At 42.2% G+C, this 18,112-nt stretch overlaps 1 protein-coding gene across 2 annotated transcripts in view; it reads right to left on the bottom strand.

Annotated features, from left to right (window-relative positions):
* The window catches only part of ITGA8 (integrin subunit alpha 8), a 169,431-nt gene that overhangs the window by 67,267 nt on the left and 84,052 nt on the right, over window positions 1-18,112 (bottom strand). For both annotated transcript variants that reach the window (XM_090047204.1, XM_090047203.1), the window contains exons 21-22: window positions 12,588-12,680; window positions 1,814-1,893 (exon numbers count right to left, since the gene is read on the bottom strand). In XM_090047204.1, the coding sequence (XP_089903330.1) occupies window positions 1,814-1,893; window positions 12,588-12,680 (173 nt within the window). The remainder of the gene's footprint in view (window positions 1-1,813; window positions 1,894-12,587; window positions 12,681-18,112) is intronic.

The following is an 18,112-nucleotide window of genomic DNA, read 5'->3' on the forward strand; positions in this document are numbered from 1 at the left end:
CTTATTTTTCATGAAGTAGACTTAAATTTAGAACATACATAAACTTTCCTACTTCTGTTACAAGAACACAAAAAACAATCTCCAAATACAGTGCTGGACATTTTCAATTTCAAGCCATAGTCTCTATGTTTTCTTCTGTAGGTGCACGCATCACATTCATTATTTGGAATATAATCTGTCCATTCCCTAAGAATTCATGTTTGTTTTGAAGTAGCAGCTTTCCACCAAATTCTTTCTATAGCCCTACCTTGCTACATATAAAGAATTTAGAAACGTTCCCTGCCCATAAAGACTTAGAAACTCTACCCAGTATAGTCATATGAAAAGAGAATCCCCACATATGTACAATGAAGATTTATGTTTTATACTTGGAATCTTATTTATTGTTATTAATTAAGTCAGTGTGCTTACAGCTTTGGATCATGTGTGTCTTACGAATTTCTGTTCATCTTCTGTAGCAAACGACTCTCTAAATTCCTGAATATCTTTCAATATATGTGCTGTACAAGAAACACCTTGTTCTTATTACATTTCTGTGTAATAATAGCTTGAGTCACTCCTTTGTTTTATGCTGACCACATATGTAACATATGGTTGAGTACTCTCATTGAAGCTAACCCTGCCGGGAAAGGGGTGTAGGTTAAGATGCTGCTGAATATCACTCCTTATACGGATTGTGCAACAGTGTGAGGTGCTGGGTAGTGGGAGGGGAATGTGACCAAGACCGCAAAAAAACACATTTGTTCATTACATTCTCTGCATACTCTCTACAAGTTGGGCACTAGAATCATCATCATCAAATTAAAATTGTTCCTACACTCCACGCCAGAACCCTGGGGAAGGACTGAAACCTGCTGAGGAAGATCAAGCTCTGCATGTGCCTTTCCACCCTTTCCCAGTATTCATGACTGGCTTTGCACCTTTTCTTTGATAAATGACATTTTGAAATAATATCTCACACATTTTAAGTGTCTGTGTTATTTATGGTAGTTAATGTGATCAAGGTGTTTGTTAAAGGCCATGTGTTGGCAATCAAGTCACTGAGAGTGGAGCAGGGAGAGGCCCCATTGAGAACTCTGAGCAGTGACTTGATAAGCATGATGAAGTAAGAGCTCTGTCAGCCACTACAAAAACACGGCATGTGCTGCCACCATTGCACCAATAAGTCTAGTAGCACTACCTCGTAAACAGTAACAGATGGACCTCCATCATATACACATGATCACCATCCTTGTGGGCATGGCTAGTAGAGAAACAGAAAAAAATCTTTCATCCCCAGGGATCACACTGGAAGCAGATTTTTATTTTTCTAATTAAAAAGTTTTAGAAAACTTTTCTGAAAAAAAAAATGGTTTTAAAAAGTCCATTTACAGGACAAATATTTTCTTCGTTTTGTTTTAATCTGCTCTGTTGACTTCCTATTTACTTAGATTGGTATGTTAGAAAGAAGCATGCATTTTTTGTCTCCTACTTCTGAGTGTTTCCACAACCTGGACTACAGCCTTCAATTAAACAAATCTGATATGAAGAACCAAATTTGAATTCTGTAAAATATGAGGAGACCTATAAAAATCACTAACCAGAACTAGTTAAATTAAATTCTGATACGACACTTAAACTATTCTTGGCGTTGATTTAACTACAAAGAAATGAGGTTGTCTGGTCTGATTTGAGAAATCCAGAAGACAGGTGCAAAGTAAGTGCTATAGAATAACCAGTCCTTGTCAACTTAGAATAAACCTTATAAGCACTAGTTTACATACACCTATATTTAGAGAGTTTTAATCAGTATGCTTCTGGTAAAATGTCTAACCTTTTTACTTGAAGTTCAAACTTGATGCTGAAATCTGCATTTTCAAAATGTTGAACAGAAAATCGGATGCCTGTAGAGAACTAGGAAAAAGAACAAATGAAATAACCAGTTATTAAAAGGTGGTAGGGCTTGAAGACATGACTAATAATGTGAAAACTGCTGTCTATGGTTGCAATTTTATGATTTGTACAGTGTTTAATTAAAGTTTAAATTATGATATGAGACCCAATAAGCCTGAAATTTAGGTAATTTAAAATAAATGCCAGCCATTTTTCTCATCAGATGGGAATCTTGATTGGACAGTGAAAGACCTAGAGAAAGGATGGAGGCTTTTTCTGGGAATGAAGGAACAGGGCCCTTCTCATCCAGAAGCTCGCAGTTTTCTACTGGCCAACTGAAAGGAAATGGTCCCTTGTTTCTGTTCCCCTCCCCAAAATAATTTAAAGCTTTCTCCCTGTCTTGCTCCCTTTAGCTGCCTCAGCCAACCTCCCTGAGTTTCATTGTAGCATAGGACCCATTTGTTTTTGGATGTTGTGGATAGGACTGACTGCTTGTTCAGAGGTCAGGAAAGTATCGCTCCATTTGAAGTCAAATCGGCAGATGCTTCATAGGGTTTGCTCATCTTCCCTACAGCACCTGGTAGACATAGTTCAGTTACTAGGACAGGAACTTTGAAATCAACATAGGAATTTGTACAAGTGTTTTGTTTGTCATGAGAACTTAAGAATTGCCATTTTGTGAGTCAGACCATAGGTCCATCTTGCACAGTGGCAGAGAGCGGATGCTGAAACTGCCAGTTTGTTCCTTGCAGTTAAAGGCCAGGAAGCTGGAATTTCACTGCTGGCCCTTGTGCCTGTAGCAGAGAGGAAATTAAGAAGTCTTTTCAGACTGACGTCCCCTTTTGGTACACTCTCTTCTCCTCAGAAGGAAAGACAAGAGGATTCTGAAGAGTAAGCTGTACCTTGGGCATGATCTGGAGATTTATGGTGAGGTATGGTGGGAATTTCCTAACCCCATGCTGGATGCACTTAAATGTCTGGGATACCACAGTCAGGCCAAAGTCAGAGCACGAGACAGGGCTGTTAACAAAGCTGTATGTAGTCTGCTAGTTACATCCATCTCAGTTTAAATGTTGTGGTCAAAGAATTATAGGCTAATGGAAATTGAATTGAGACTAGCAGATGTGTGTTCAGCTGGTAACCTTTCAAGTCCCCTGAATCCTTCTTAGACCACTTTCATAAATTCACTGCCTTGCTATACATTCCCTGGTTATGTACTAGGCATGCTCTGCTCTGTTCAGAACGCTTTTTGTGTTCCATACAACATGTGGTTTGTAGAATCCTCCTGAGAATTTCAAGTGTCATTGGAAAGTCGGGCTATCAACCTTCCATTTTCAACCAGAATCTGGGATGATTAAACTTCTTTTTCACCTTATTTTGCTTATCTTAAAAAAAAAAAAGAATGGAAGACACTTTCTTATCTTACTTGCTTCTCCATTCTTGGGTGATCTCTTTAGTAAGAGGTATATGATAGTCTACAAGGGGGTTTTTTGGATCATGAATTAGAGGAGCACATTTTCCCTTTAAGTCTTACAGTTACTCACTATATGTCATGTTTGAACAACTATCTTGTATTAATACTATCAGGGATACTTTCCTTTTGCTTCTATTTCTTCACTAGCAGTAATGGATCAGTGAGTTCTAATGAGTCTGCAGATGGAGCCCCTGGCTCTTGGCTGCGGGGGCTGCCTGTCCCTTTTTCAGGCTCTGGGGCCCGGGAGCATGGCCCTTGCGGGGTCTGCTCCCTACTGGGGTCTCTGGCGTGCCAGCTGGAGGAGCTCCAGGCCACAGTCCACAGACTGCATGCCATCAGGGACTGCGAGCAGGAGACAGACTCCTACTGCCAGGCCCTTCTCCCCCGGGAGCCGCAGGGGAGAGCACCGTCTCCCTCCAGGACTAAGGGGGACTCTGGGACCTCCTGCTCTGCCCAGTCAGGGGCATGGACCAAGGTGGTCAAGGGCCCTAAGGCCCGCCACACCAAGGCCCCTCCCTCGTCGGAGCTTAGCAACAGGTTCGCACCTCTTGCAGCCCCAGCAGAGCCTGCTCAGTTGCCAGCTCCCACAGGCAACCCAGGCTCAACCACAGCTACTGCCCCCACTCTCCCCAAGTCAAAGTGAAAGGTGTTTGTTGTGGGAGACTCCATCCTGCGGGGCACTGAGGGGGCAATCTGCCGCCCCGACCCCTTAGCCCGGGAAGTCTGCTGCTTCCTGGGGGCCCGCATCCGAGACATTGCGGAGAGGATCCCAGAGCTCCTCCGGCCCACAGACCACAATCCCATGCTCCTTATTCAAGTGGGCACCAATGACATGGCTCGGAGCACCCCCAGACAGGTCATGAAGCACTACAGGGATTTGGGAGCGGGGCTTAGGGGTCTGGGAGCTCAGATGGTGTTTTCGTCGATCCTCCCAGTCTCAGGGTATGGGCTGAGGAGGGAGAGGAGGATCCATGCAGTGAACCAAAGACTGTGAAGCTGGTGTCATCGGGAAGGCTTTGGCTTCCATGACCACAGCCCGCTCTTTGGAGAGAGAGGCAGCGAGCTGCTGGGAAGAGATGGCCTCCACCTCTCCCCCCTGGGGAGGAGGCTCTTCTCAGCCAGGCTGGCTGACCTGCTCCACCGGGCTTTAAACTAAGCCCGCTGGGGGATGGGGGGACTACTGCCCCTGCTGGCCCGCGGAGCAACCCTTGCAGAGCCAGCAGACCAAGGCACTTAAGGGAGCCCACCCCTGCCCCAGCCCTGGCACAATCTGCGGGCAAGGCAAGAGCCCCCAAGGGTACACTTGTCTGCCTGTACACTAATGCCAGGAGCCTGGGCAACAAGCAGGACGAGCTCGTCCTCCTGCTCAGTGCAAAGAATTATGTTGTCATTGGGATAATGGAGACCTGGTGGGGCTCCACCCATGACTGGACCACGGTTATAGAGGGCTATACCCTGTACAGGAGGGATTGTGTTGACAAAACGGGCGGGGGTGTAGCTCTCTACGTGAAGGAAAGCTACACGTCCCTGCAAGCTGATGTTGGCGACCAGCATGGACAGCTAGAGACCCTCTGGGTAAAAATTCGTGGGGAATACGGCACAGGGGACACAACAGTGGGAGTCTACTACAGACCTCCCACTCAAAGTCCTGAGCTTGACCAGGAGTTCGCCCGGGAACTGACTGAGGCCGCTTGCTCCAGGACCTTGGTTGTCATGGGTGACTTCAATTACCCGGACATCTCGTGGGAAGATCACTCAGCAAAATCCGAGCGGTCGCAAAGCTTTTTCTCGTGCATGGATGACCTCTACCTGACTCAAGAAGTCTATGGGCCAATGACAGGCAAAGCACTGCTTGACCTGGTACTGGCTACGGGGGACGACCTAATCGGCGATCTAGTGATCGATGGGAAGCTGTGTGACAGCGACCACGAGCTGATCACCTTCACCATCCGCCGTAAAGCTGACAAGTCAGTCAGAAAAGCTGACTTTGACAAGCTCAAGAGGCTTGTCGGTCAGGCCCTTAGGGACCATGACCCCAGGGAGATGGGAGTTCAAGAAGAGTGGTTGCTTCTCAAGGAAGCGATCCTCAATGCACAAGCTAAATCTATTCCAACACGGAGGAAAGGCAGCAAGAAGGCACAGCAGCCCTCCTGGCTCTCCAGGGACCTAGCGGACCTCCTGCGGCTAAAAAGGAAAGCCTACAAAGGATTGAGGACAGGATTCACCTCCAAGGAGGATTATTCTACACTGGTCCGGTCCTGCAGGGAGCAAACCAGGAAAGCCAAGGCTGCAACTGAACTCCAACTAGCTTCAAGCATCAAGGACAACAAAAAGTCCTTTTTCAGATATGTGGGGAGCCGGAGGAAAAGCAAGGGCAACGTTGGACCCCTGCTAAACCAGATGGGGCACCTGGCAACTGACGCCCAGGAAAAAGTCAATCTCTTAAATAGATACTTTGTGTCAGTCTTTCATCAGTCCCATGGGACGCCCATACCTGCTATGGGACAGGGAGATCCGGGTGATGGGGATCCCCTACCCTCCATACATGCTGACCTCGTGAAGGAACATCTTGAGAAGCTGGATACCTTCAAGTCAGCCGGCCCGACAATCTGCACTCCAGGGTACTCAGGGAGCTGGGGAGCGTCATAGCCCAGCCCCTGGCATGGATCTTTGAAAACTCCTGGTGCTCTGGTGTAGTGCCTGAAGACTGGAAGAAGGCCAATATGGTGCCAATCTTCAAGAAAGAGAGGAGAGTGGATCCGGCTAACTACAGGCCCATTAGCCTGACTTCTATCCTGGGGAAGATCTTAGAAAAGTTTATTAAGGACGCCATCCTTGATGGACTGGTCCAGGCTAACTTCCTAAGGGATAGCCAGCACAGGTTTGTTGTGGGTAGGTCTTGTTTGACCAATCTCATTTCCTTCTATGATCAGGTGACCTATCACCTGGACGAGGGAGAAGAGGTTGATGTCATATATCTTGACTTCAAAAAAGCTTTTGATGTGGTATCCCACAATTACCTCTTGGCCAAACTGGCCAGTTGTGGCCTGGGCTCCACCACGATCCGCTGGCTGGGAAATTGGCTCTGTGGTCGGACCCAGAGGGTTGTAATTGATGACAGTCACTCATCGTGGTGCCCTGTGACCAGTGGGGTCCCTCACGGCTCTGTCCTTGGACCCATACTGTTCAACATCTTCATTAATGATGTGGACATTGGAGTCAGGAGTGGACTGGCCAAGTTCACCGATGACACCAAACTTTGGGGCAAAGCATCCACGCCAAAAGATAGGCGGGTGATCCAGGCTGACCTGGACAAACTCAGCAAATGGGCAGACGAGAACCTGACGCTATTTAACACCGAAAAATGGTGTTCTCCACCTTGGGAGGAAAAACCTGCAGCATCCTTATGGGCTTGGCAGTGCTACATTGGATAGCACTACAGAAGAAAGAGACTTGGGGGTCATCACTGACCACAAGATGAACATGAGCCTCCAATGCGACGCTGCGGCTAATAAAGCGACCAAAACGCTGGCTTGCATCCATAGATGCTTCTCAAGCAAATCCCGGGACATCATTCTCCCCTTGTACTCGGCCTTGGTGAGGCCGCAGCTGGAGTACTGCATCCAGTTTTGGGCTCCACAATTCAAAAAGGATGTGGAGAAGCTTGAGAGAGTCCAGAGGAGAGCCACGCGCATGATCAGAGGTCAGGAAAACAGATCTTACGATGACAGGCTGAGAGACATGGGACTCTTTAGCCTGGAAAAGCGTAGGCTGAGGGGTGATCTAATGGCCACCCATAAGTTTATCAGGGGTGACCACCAGGATCTGGGGGAACGTTTGTTCACCAGAGTGCCCCAAGGGATGACGAGGTCGACCGGTCACAAACTCCTGCAAGACTGTTTCAGGCTGGACATAAGGAAGAATTTCTTTACTATCCTAGCCCCCAAGATCTGGAACAGCCTGCCATCGGAGGTGGTTCAAGCACCTACATTGAACACCTTCAAGAGTAAACTGGATGCTTATCTTGCTGGGATCCTATGACCCCAGCTAACTTCCTGTCCCTTGGGCAGGGGGCTAGACTTGATGATTTCCCAAGGTCCCTTCCAGCCCTGATGTCTATGAAATCTATGAGTCTGGAGTTCCATATTTCAGGTCAAGAGTTTCAACCACTCCTTTCATAGCCAAAGCCATATTATTAGCATAAAAAGGCTAAAACTTCAAGTCTTTATCTTTCAGACATTTTAGCAGCCCAATATATAATCATTTGGGGAGTTTCTAAGATGGGCCGATACCATTCCTGAAATAAATAGATGCTGAAAAGCTACTTGAGTCCAAGAGCCACTCTTACACATAAAGGCACTTTTACACATGCTCTGGTGGTGAGGTCTGGCATTTTAATTAGAGCGGCTCGAAAGCCACTCTAATTTAAGGACTGCCACACCTTGCGTATCAGCATCCCTGCGCTTAAAAATAGTGGCAGGAGTATTGAAGTAAAGCTTGTTCAATGAGTTTTAGATCAATGCCACCATTTTTAAGTGTGGTAATTGTCACGCTCCGGCAGACTCACTTAATCATAATTAAAGCACATCAGAGCAGCCTCCATTCTCATGTACAGGCACCCTAAGTTATCACTAGCAGCAAAATGCAACCATAATAACATAACATATCATGCTTCTTCACAAACATTTAAAAACAATCCTGAAACACTTAAATGTATGGAGCAAAATTCCTACAGAATAAAAACATGTAAAGAATTCAGAATCTGTCCTATTGTGTTCAGTTAAATGCGTGGTGAATTTGTTACATGAATTCTGAATTTTAATGGAACAGAGATGTAGCAAAGCAGGGATACAGTTCTCTTCTCACCTAATGAAGCAGACATGCACTACAGTTTTGATGATCTATTGGGACCCTGTCAGGCTGTCTTAATCCGTTATTTAGGGGATTTAATCCTTGAAACAGCACTGTAGGACTCTAATGAGCTACAGATGTTGACTCTGTGTGGTCATATATCTTTCCTGTGGCTAGCAGTCCTTGACACTATTAACAATAATTGGCCAAAGATGCTCACATATGCAACTAGTGCCATAAACTCCACTGAGGCCCAAGGATTTGTACCTGTTTACATCAGTAATGAATTTGTTGTAATAATTATTTGACCTTTTGGAGACTTTACAGGAGATTAATCTTTACTTGCATAAGTTTAAAACAGTTTTCATTTAATTTCCAAGTGGTTTATTTTGTAACATATTTTATTATTGTAACATGTCATATCCCCTACAGTTCTAAAGCTACATTCCCTGCATTCAACCTACAAAAACTTCTATTGTTTAAAAGTGTATTTTAGTACATATGGAAGACAGCCATTCTTTAACAATGAATTCTGTATGCACAAACAAAATAGGCAAAATCCCTACGCTCTTAGAGGAAGCTAGCTTTCTCCCCATTCATTTCTAATCTTTGTTCAATTCTGAGCCTCTTTTGCCAGTAAGTGGTAGAATTAAAAAAACTGGGTATTTATAGATGTGCTATGGGAGGTGGGGGGGGCGGGAGCACTTTAATTAGTGTGCTGCACAAATTAAAAGCGCCCAAGCATCATGTGCATCTGCGTCCCCATGCTGAAAACAGGCGGTGAGGTGCTTTGAATTAAAGCTTATTCGACAAGCTTTAGTTCAAAGTGCTTGCCACCATTTTTCAGGCTGGGACACTGATACACACCACGACGCTGGATGCTGCAGGAGCATGTTAATTTCCACACTCCAGCAGACTCAATCAAGTCTACTCCAACATGCTGGATTTACAGCACATTGGAGCAACCTCCCTGTTTGTGTGCAAGTGCCCTCTGCTCTTTATTTAATGTGCATTAAAGTAGACTAATGTACATTAAACATCACTTAAAAACTGTGGGCACTTTTACATGTGCTCCAGGGGTGGGGTAGGGGAGAACTTTAGAGTGGCTCCGAGACCTGCTCTAATTAAAGCGCCATTAGTTTTGTGTATCAGTGTTACTGCACTTAAAAAAAGTGGTGAGGGCGCTTGAACTAAAGCTCATTCAACGAGCTTTAGTTGAAGTGTCCCCGCCACCATTTTTAAGCATGGGGCGCTGATACAAGACACATGAGACTGTTGGAGCGAGTCTGCTCCAATGTGCTGGAGTTCCAGCATGTTGAAGCAGCCTCTGCACTCATGTATAGGTGCCCTGTGCTGTTTAGTTAATGTACATTAAGACAGGCTAATGTGCATTTTCCTAGTACCTCACAATGGAGGGCGTTTACAGATGTGCTCTGGGAAGTGGAGGAGGCAGTTTAATTCGCATGGCTGTGGGAGCCACGCTAATTAAAGTGCCCTGAATGTCACATGTATCTAGTGTCCCCACATTGAAAAATGGCAGTGGGGGCACTTTAACTAAAGCTCATCAAATGGGCTTTAGTTAAAGTGCCTTTGCCACCATTTTTTCAGCGCAGGGACACTGATACCTGTGGCATTGGAGTCTGCTGTAGCACAGTAATTACCATGCTCCAGCAGACTCAATGCTCTGTAATTACAGTGTATTGAAGCAGCCTTCCTGCATGTGTATAGGAGCCCAGAGGTACTAGTTTTAATGCACATTAACTAAAGCACATTAATGCACATGTAGATGCACCTCTGTGTACTATACAAACTATTCAGTTAAATAATTGATCTGAACCTATCCCTGTTGCCTTATGCAATAGTGCAAGTATATTTATTATGTAATAGTAATCTCATGCTATAGCTATGCTCTAGGCCACATTTTTTATGACTTTTTTTGCCTAATGTAGTTCAGCTAGCTGTATGAAAAAGGCCAAGGGCATTTCATGGATAGCAAATGGCCATGGATTCACAGAGCCAGAAATCCTGCAATTCTGTTATTAAAACATTTTCAAGATAGGAAACTGTAGACTGTTCTGAGTTTCACTGCAGCAATATTATGCTCTTGGGTATTTCACTGACATCTCTTGCCTAGTCCTCAGAAGTTGGTCATGGTCTTAAAGCTAAGGAAGTTCAGGGCACTGAACAGTCTCTGTAATGATCTAATAGTTAAGGGTTTAAGGAATGTCTGATTACGACTTGCTCCTGTTCCCTCTTTGCTGCCCCATATAACAAGTTCCACAAAAAAGTCTCTTTATGAGTGAATATTTTAAGAATAACTGATCTCTGGCCAGAACAGAATTGTTTTATAAAGTTGGCGTTAGATTAGAGCAGCCACTCATGATTTATGTGATTTGTAGAAATGGCTGGTATTTCTCTGTTGGAAGTGTGTTAACTTTGTTTGCCATCACAAATGGTCTGGTCTAGGAATTCCAGTCCTTTCACCTTTCCTGGGCCTCCATAAGAAATAGTTCCAGAGATGAACTTACAGTCTGAAGTTCACTTGGTATTTCTAGATGTTTTGATGTCTGTTTTTTAAAGGCTTCATATAATTTAACTTTCCAAAGCTGGCTTCACTAGCTATGAGAAAGTGTATACACTACACTAAAGTGTTCCTCAAGTAGTTTTATAAACTTCAATGTTCAGTTTTCTATTTCAATCTGAAGTCTATCTTAATGAGGCATTTTGCTTAGGAATGTTTGATAACAATATATATATCTCTGACTGGGACATGATCCTGAAAGAAAACGGGATTGTTACCATGTGAGAATGACTCAATTTGACATGACGATTTAGAGTACCTGCTGCTTCAGGCCTAGTAAAGTTTATAGAAAAGCTTACATTCAGTGGAACTGGTGGGACAGATGGGGAAGAGGCACAAATGCCAGGATCTTCCCCAACCTTGGTTTGGTTAGCATTTTGAGTTCAGGAGTATATGGGAGACAAGAGCTAGAAGGAGACCTTTGAATAAACAGTAAAGGAGTAAGAGGGCAGCAGTAGCCAAAGAAGCACTCTGCTAACATTCCATAGTGTGAATGGGCAATTCCAGAAGGATGCAGGGAACCAGACTCCTAGGGAAAGAAATGACTACCAGGTTCACTCAAGTTTCGTCCAGACTGTTCTGTTGAAGTATGGAGAGAGTGGAATAGGCAACACTTCTGATCTCTGAACCCAAACTTAAGTAAGAGCCACACATAATCCCCTCAGCACATCTTCAGTGATTGCAGCTGGAGTACTTTTCAAAATAACTGCATTACTAACTACAGTGATACTAAGTGCATGTCTCCATACGCTAATAGTGTCACGGAGCATTATGAAGGCAATGCAGTCCACTCATTTGCTCCCAGTCTATGCATGCCGAGTGGCCAAAATCTATAGTAGCAGCCTAGGCATGCAACTAGGATACACTTAACATCACTTGGTCTCAGACAATTATTAGAGTGGTTACATTCATTTTTTAAAGGCTGGCCAGAGTTGGTGGGCAAGGTGACTTTTTGCAACAGCATTTCCTAATACCATCCAATGAAGCTTAGACATGTTCTCTAGTATGCTAAAAATACCACACAGGCTACTGGATAACAAATCCTCATTCCAATCAAGGAAACACAAAGCAGGAAGGCTAGGGGAACAGATGCATATACAATGTCTCTGGTACCTGAAGGTACACATATCCTGTAGAACAGTATGACCAACAGATCAAAGTCTGTCAAGAGCTTTAGATTAATGTATTTGCCAAACCGTCAGTAGAGAAAAAAATTAAAATAGTGCATTACACCATGAAAGCCATCTCAATTCCTGTTTGTAGGCAGTACTATTGGTATCTCATTTATGTAAACAGAAATAAATATTTCTTCACCTTAGAAAACTTTTAGGGCAATAATAAGGTACATCTATGGGATAATAGTTTGATCCAACCTAATTCCACTGGTATAAATTAGCAAGAATAATATTATGCTGCTGTAGTTGCAATCAGAATCAGACCCAAGAGGCTTTCATTTACTATATAGGAATATTAAAAGGAATATGTGAACACATCCAGCATATTACAGATCAGGATTTTCCTTTCAGAGCATTCCTCCAAATCCAGTCATTTTAATGGTGTTAGTCCAATTTACCCCGAAGATCAATCAGAAACAGGTTCTAAAATCATTACTTTTTTGAAGCACCACATTATTAGTCTTTTAGAAGCATAAAGTTATATCTTATTACATCAACAATTTCCTGTCAAGATAAAGTATTTGTTTTAGTTCCTGCTTATCAGGACATATTCCACTAATGGAATAGTTTTCCATTTGCTCCCCTTAAAATTCAATTAGATAAACATCAGCAAAAGCATCTGGTTTTCTCTTACATTTGTTCCAGCCACCATGGGGTTTCCAAGATCACACACCACCATTCTAGTTTCGTTTTCCATCTTGTAATCACAGCTTAATACACGTAGTGCCTGTAACAAAAGAACACCACGCCAGTGGTCAAAGGTCAGAGCAAAATGTATCCTGTTGGGAAAATGATGCCTTTTTTACTGTGAAATTTATTTTGTACTTCAAACACCTGCACAGAGCTCTACATGGATATGTAATTGGTCACTGTCAGTCATGGAAGTAGTTTAACTGTGAAGAAGGGGAAAAAAGAAAGAAAAAAAAGAAAGGAAATAAACCAATATTTTAAGACACACAGAGCTATCATTTTATTTCTTCTAACACATTACATAATTGCTGCAGTGACTTATGCCTATGAAGACAATAACTGAAATATTAACTGGATTAAAGAAAGCTATGCAGGTTGATGCATATTTCACACAAATGGTATTTTTCTGGCACAGGTGACTGAGAAAGTTACTGTGGGACAGCTCTGGAGTTATATTTCCTAATATATGGCAAGGGTGCTTAGAGTATTAGCTATTTCTGTATATATTCACTGTGTCTACAATTTAACAACAAGGGAACTAGATTTTTACTTACATAAAGGGTAGACCTTTTCTACAGTCATCACAAGAACCGTTTCTGAAACTGCACATCTCCCTGACAAACAAACCCTCAAGTTGGATTTTTGACCTCAGATTCTGTTTTGCAGTGAGCCTTAGGGTCCCCTTTCCCAGGCAGTTCATTTTAGAGAGCAATTTTGTAGAGCTATAGCACTTGTCATGCTGACGTTTCAAGCAGATGTAAATATGTGAGTATTATGCTCAATGTTTTAATGCTGGAGAAAACAGAGGCACAAAATGATTTTTGCCTAAGGTCAGACAGCAAGCTGGTGGCTAAACTAGAGAAGTAATCCAGATTGCCTGCCTCCCAAGTGTGCGCCCCTTCCACTACCTCATACTGTTCAGAACTCACTTTACGATATTTAAGAACTAGTTAAAATACTCTCCCACCTTGTTTTCTGGAGGGGAGTAAACACAAAATGTTCCTGCTGCTTTCCTGCTGAATTTTCTTTTTCAACATTTCAAGCCTTTATCTCTTGCCTCTAACTGGGTTTTCTGTATACAAAGTAGAGTGCACAGAGGAAGGAACAGATGCATGATGTAGAGTGCACAGAGGAAGAAGTAAAGAGGTACAGACTAAAACAAGGCAAAAAAACCCCTCTAGTCTTTTTTGCTTTCCTCTTTGGCATCTTTAATAAAAGAAACAAACTGGATAAATGAACAGAGATAACGTATCTTCAAAAAAAAATCAGGATGCATCTGGAATTGCTGTGAGCTTGTCTAATTTTTTTCATTGCATAGTTCCCATGAATTAAGTAACACATGACAGGTCAGATTCTTTATAAGAAAGACCTGGGAGATCTCCAGGCCACATATAAATTCAACCCATGTCCTTCCTGGCTGGTGAAGGCCAGGGTGGACAGACTGAGTCTATTGTTAGCTGAAATTAGCAGAAAAGGTGGTAGATGTTCTAAAAAGCATTAATTGTGGTGTCTGCTCACTTAACAATCTCTTCCTATTAGCAATGTTGCAACCCCGCCTGCAGCTCTTCTTCCTCCTTTCCTGCTGACAGCCCTGGGGGTGGGACTGGGCTGTATCAGCCCATCCCCAATCCTACCACAAACTGACATTAGGGAACACAAGTTCCCTAAGGCACTCAAGTGGAGCACCTTCATTGATCGCTCATTTGATGAGGGTTAATTTGTGGTTAAAAACGCTTTAAAAGCAGTCTTAAAGTGCTCTGCAGCTATGCACATGTGCCATGGCAAAGCTGTAGAGCATTATCAGGGGGTCAATCACATGACAAACATAACTGCTGCCTGCACCCCTAGCTGCAAATCCCATCTATTTGCTCAGTATTTTTAGAGTTTACAATTAGTTTCTTTTCATTTGGTTCACTTTGCTGTGAAAGTAGGTTAACCTACTCTTTTCATGCATTTTAAAGGATTTCTCAAAAGTGGTTGAAACTGAGAATAGACACTCTTGTATTATAAATACATTGAAGTAAATATTCATTTACTCTTAACATTGTACTAAAATTTGCTTGGAAATCTGTAGTCATAAAATATTCAGCTTAGTCTTTCTTTTGGAAAATTAGCCAGAGATGTTATATGAAAGTCCAATCTTCACTATTTTATAGGTTAAGACTGTTATATAGAGGATGTACTATCCTCCAACATAAAATATGCTATTTCTTATCTCATTTCCTCCCAAAAAGTATGAGCAAAAAGTTGTGTTTTGCAACTGAGTTCTAGTGATCCATGAAAAATTAGTGGCATTCTCCTCAGATTTAAGATGGCTGATGATACAGACAATGCTAAAACCGATTTGTGCAATGCAGGGATGGAAGGTCAGCCACGTTTTAGAGGTGGTTAAATATAGAATAAGAAAATGAAAAGTGGCAGCAGGAGGGAAACAAGGGAAATGAGAGAGATTCATACATCCAGCACTGCCAGTTCCACTAGTTTGACATGTAACTAAGAAGGTTTAATCACAGAACCCTTTTCCTCTCCATGAGTAGCAATTCATATTTTGATAGAAACGCGTGGCCTTTTGGCAATCTCAAACAGCAGCAAAACCCCACTGATTAATACACTTGCTCCTAGGGCATACTGTAACTAGAAGACGCAGGCAGCTTACAAATATGAATTGCCATTACTTATCTCAGCAATGAACTACTAAATCGGTACCAGAGTAATAAAAGATTCTGGACTGCTGTACAAAAATGCATCTTTTCTTCATCCCACCTCCCACCCTTAAAAAGTTATTTAATTACCTTCACAATAATGTGCCATTTTTCTCAAATGGTGAGGCTGGATAAAGCTTTTAATTTACTGAGTGCTAGCAGCTGCTTCTCAATGTATCCATACATAAGAAAGACCTGGTCTGTGTTCTGAGAGCTTTTAATTTAGTTCCAATTAAATCATGTCTCATCTAGTTATCAACCTTGTATTGATTTCACCAAGAAAATTTTACAAGCAAGCCAGGAAAGCTCAGGGTTTCCCCTCCTTTTAAAGTAGGTATATCAGTATGCTGCTCATGGAAGTGGGGGACTAATAGTTTTCTCTATTGTTTCAGGAGATTTCATAAAAGAAAACACTCATATACGTGTTGCAGCCAACGCCCTCACTCTAACCTGTATCACCACCACTATTCCCTACCTGAACAGCCATGTCAGAATCTGCAGTGAATTTGTTATGCCTATACCCAAGCAGGAGCTAGAAAGAAATCACATCACTTATTTCCCTCTGTCACTTCATGAGACATTGGATTCTATTCTTCTCCAGGGTGGTAGGGCTGGAGTCTTTGCTCTTTGTGCCATTCAGTATCAGTTCTCCCTTAGGGGCAGGAACTGTCTTTGTTCTGCATATGTCCAGTATCTAGTAATGTAGTCCTGATTCATGACTGGGGTCCAGATGCTACCACAATACAAGTTAAAAACAGCAAATTTGATTGCACTGTATTTCATTAAGTAGCTATGAAGTCAAGAAAGAACTTTAATATCTAAGATAAATACAGGCATTAGTCTTTGCTGAAGGTCTGAATCAGCACTATGCACCTTGTATAGCCAGCTATGCCAGTACAAAACATCATATGATCTGGCTACACAAACTGCAATATAAAAGCAACTGAGACTCTGAAACAAGACAGTTACAATGCATACATATCATTTTTTCTAATCCATTTCATGCAGAGTCAGTAAGAACTACATTGAGGATTGGATCAATATTCTTTCTTTTGTCATTTTTCCTCTATAATTCAAATTTTAAATATTATCCTATAGAATCTTTCCATAGATTTCACTTTAACCCTAACACATCTTAGCCTCTTTAAAAGTGTATATACAATACATAAAGGATCAATCTAGCTTGTTGTATTTTATCTATTCTGACCTCAATCTAGCTGATATTGGATCTGATTGAGGAGAATATTATCTCTGTCTTATTATAGGATGGCCAGTTATAAGGACAATACGGAATACTACTCAGAAATGGCTACAATCTTTACTATAGTGAGGTGCCACTGGGGACCTTGAGTGCTGAGGTCTGATGGTAACTGGCATCATCACAAACCTATTTAAACTACTGCTTTAAGTTATTGTGCAACAGATCATTTCTATTACTGTGGTGCCCAGATGTCTCAAACAGGATTAGAGCCCAATTAACCACAATCATAAAGACATCATATTATATCCTGACCCTTTTGAAACCCATGGTAAAACCTCCATTAAAATTAATTGGACCAGAATTTCACCCATGCCCCCCACCTCAAAGAGATTACAAATCAAGAGATTTAGATTTTCTTTACATCACAAGTACACACATTGAAAGTTCTTTTGAAGCCAGACATGCTAAGAAGTCAGTTCTGTGCAAAATGTCATCAGAAGGACTGTGTATGACTTTAAATTATACTGAAACTCTATTTATAAATAAAATAAACATAATTCCCCCTTTAATGTATGCACTGAGTACATTAATTATATCAGCATATTAACCAGGAGCAAGCAACAGAAGGACCTACATCAAACTACAGTAAGATGAATAATAACTGGTTGGATCATCATAAAGAAGGTAGGGGAGATTTGCACCTTAAACCTAAATATACCCTGCCTTCTGCTTGACTTTAGGCTAACATGGCTAACTACATCTCAGAACATCATGCTTAAAGAGTAGTCAAAGGCACAATGTCTAACTGGGTGGAAGTATCAAGTGAGGTTCCCCAGGGTCTGTCCAAGTTTTGGTATGAATATCTTCATACCAAAGTCCTGTACTTAGGACAGAACAATCAAATGCATGCATAAAAACTTGGGGAAAGACTGAGTATGCTGCAGTACTACAGAAAAAGATGTGGGGGTTAGAGTGGATTGCAAATTGAAAGAGTTAACAGTGCTCTTGCTACAAAAAAGAAGAAAAAAAGCCAATAGGATACTGGACTACAGTAATAGGAATATTGCCTACAAGTTAAGGAAAGTGACCTGTGTGTATAGGTAAGGCCTCACCTGGAATACTGGTCTATTTTGGATACCACACTTCAAAAAACAGGTAGAGTCCAGCAGAGAACAACACAAATGATTAGAAGTCTAGGAAGCATGATTTATAAGGAAAGGTTGGAAGAACTGGGTGGGACCATTTAATCTAGAGAATGGGAGACAGAGGAACAGTCTTGATAACAGTCTTCAAATACATGAAGGGCAGGCAGTTTTAAAGAGGATGTGGACAGACTATTCTCTGAAACCCCAGGGTACAAGGCAATACTTAGTAGATTTAAGTTGCAACAATGGAAATTTAGATTGGATATAAGGAATAATGTTCTAACAGCAACTCTTTGGAACAGATTAGTTAGATGTTGTGGAATCTCCATCCTTGGAAATTTTTAAGAGCAGTTCAGACAAATGGTTAGATAAGGGTGATACTGCTTTGAATGGGGAGGCAGACTTGGATGGCCTTCTCAAA

The sequence above is a fragment of the Crocodylus siamensis genome, chromosome 5 (assembly GCF_052110815.1).
Source record: "Crocodylus siamensis isolate JL-2025a chromosome 5, ASM5211081v1, whole genome shotgun sequence".
Taxonomy (NCBI): domain Eukaryota; kingdom Metazoa; phylum Chordata; order Crocodylia; family Crocodylidae; genus Crocodylus; species Crocodylus siamensis.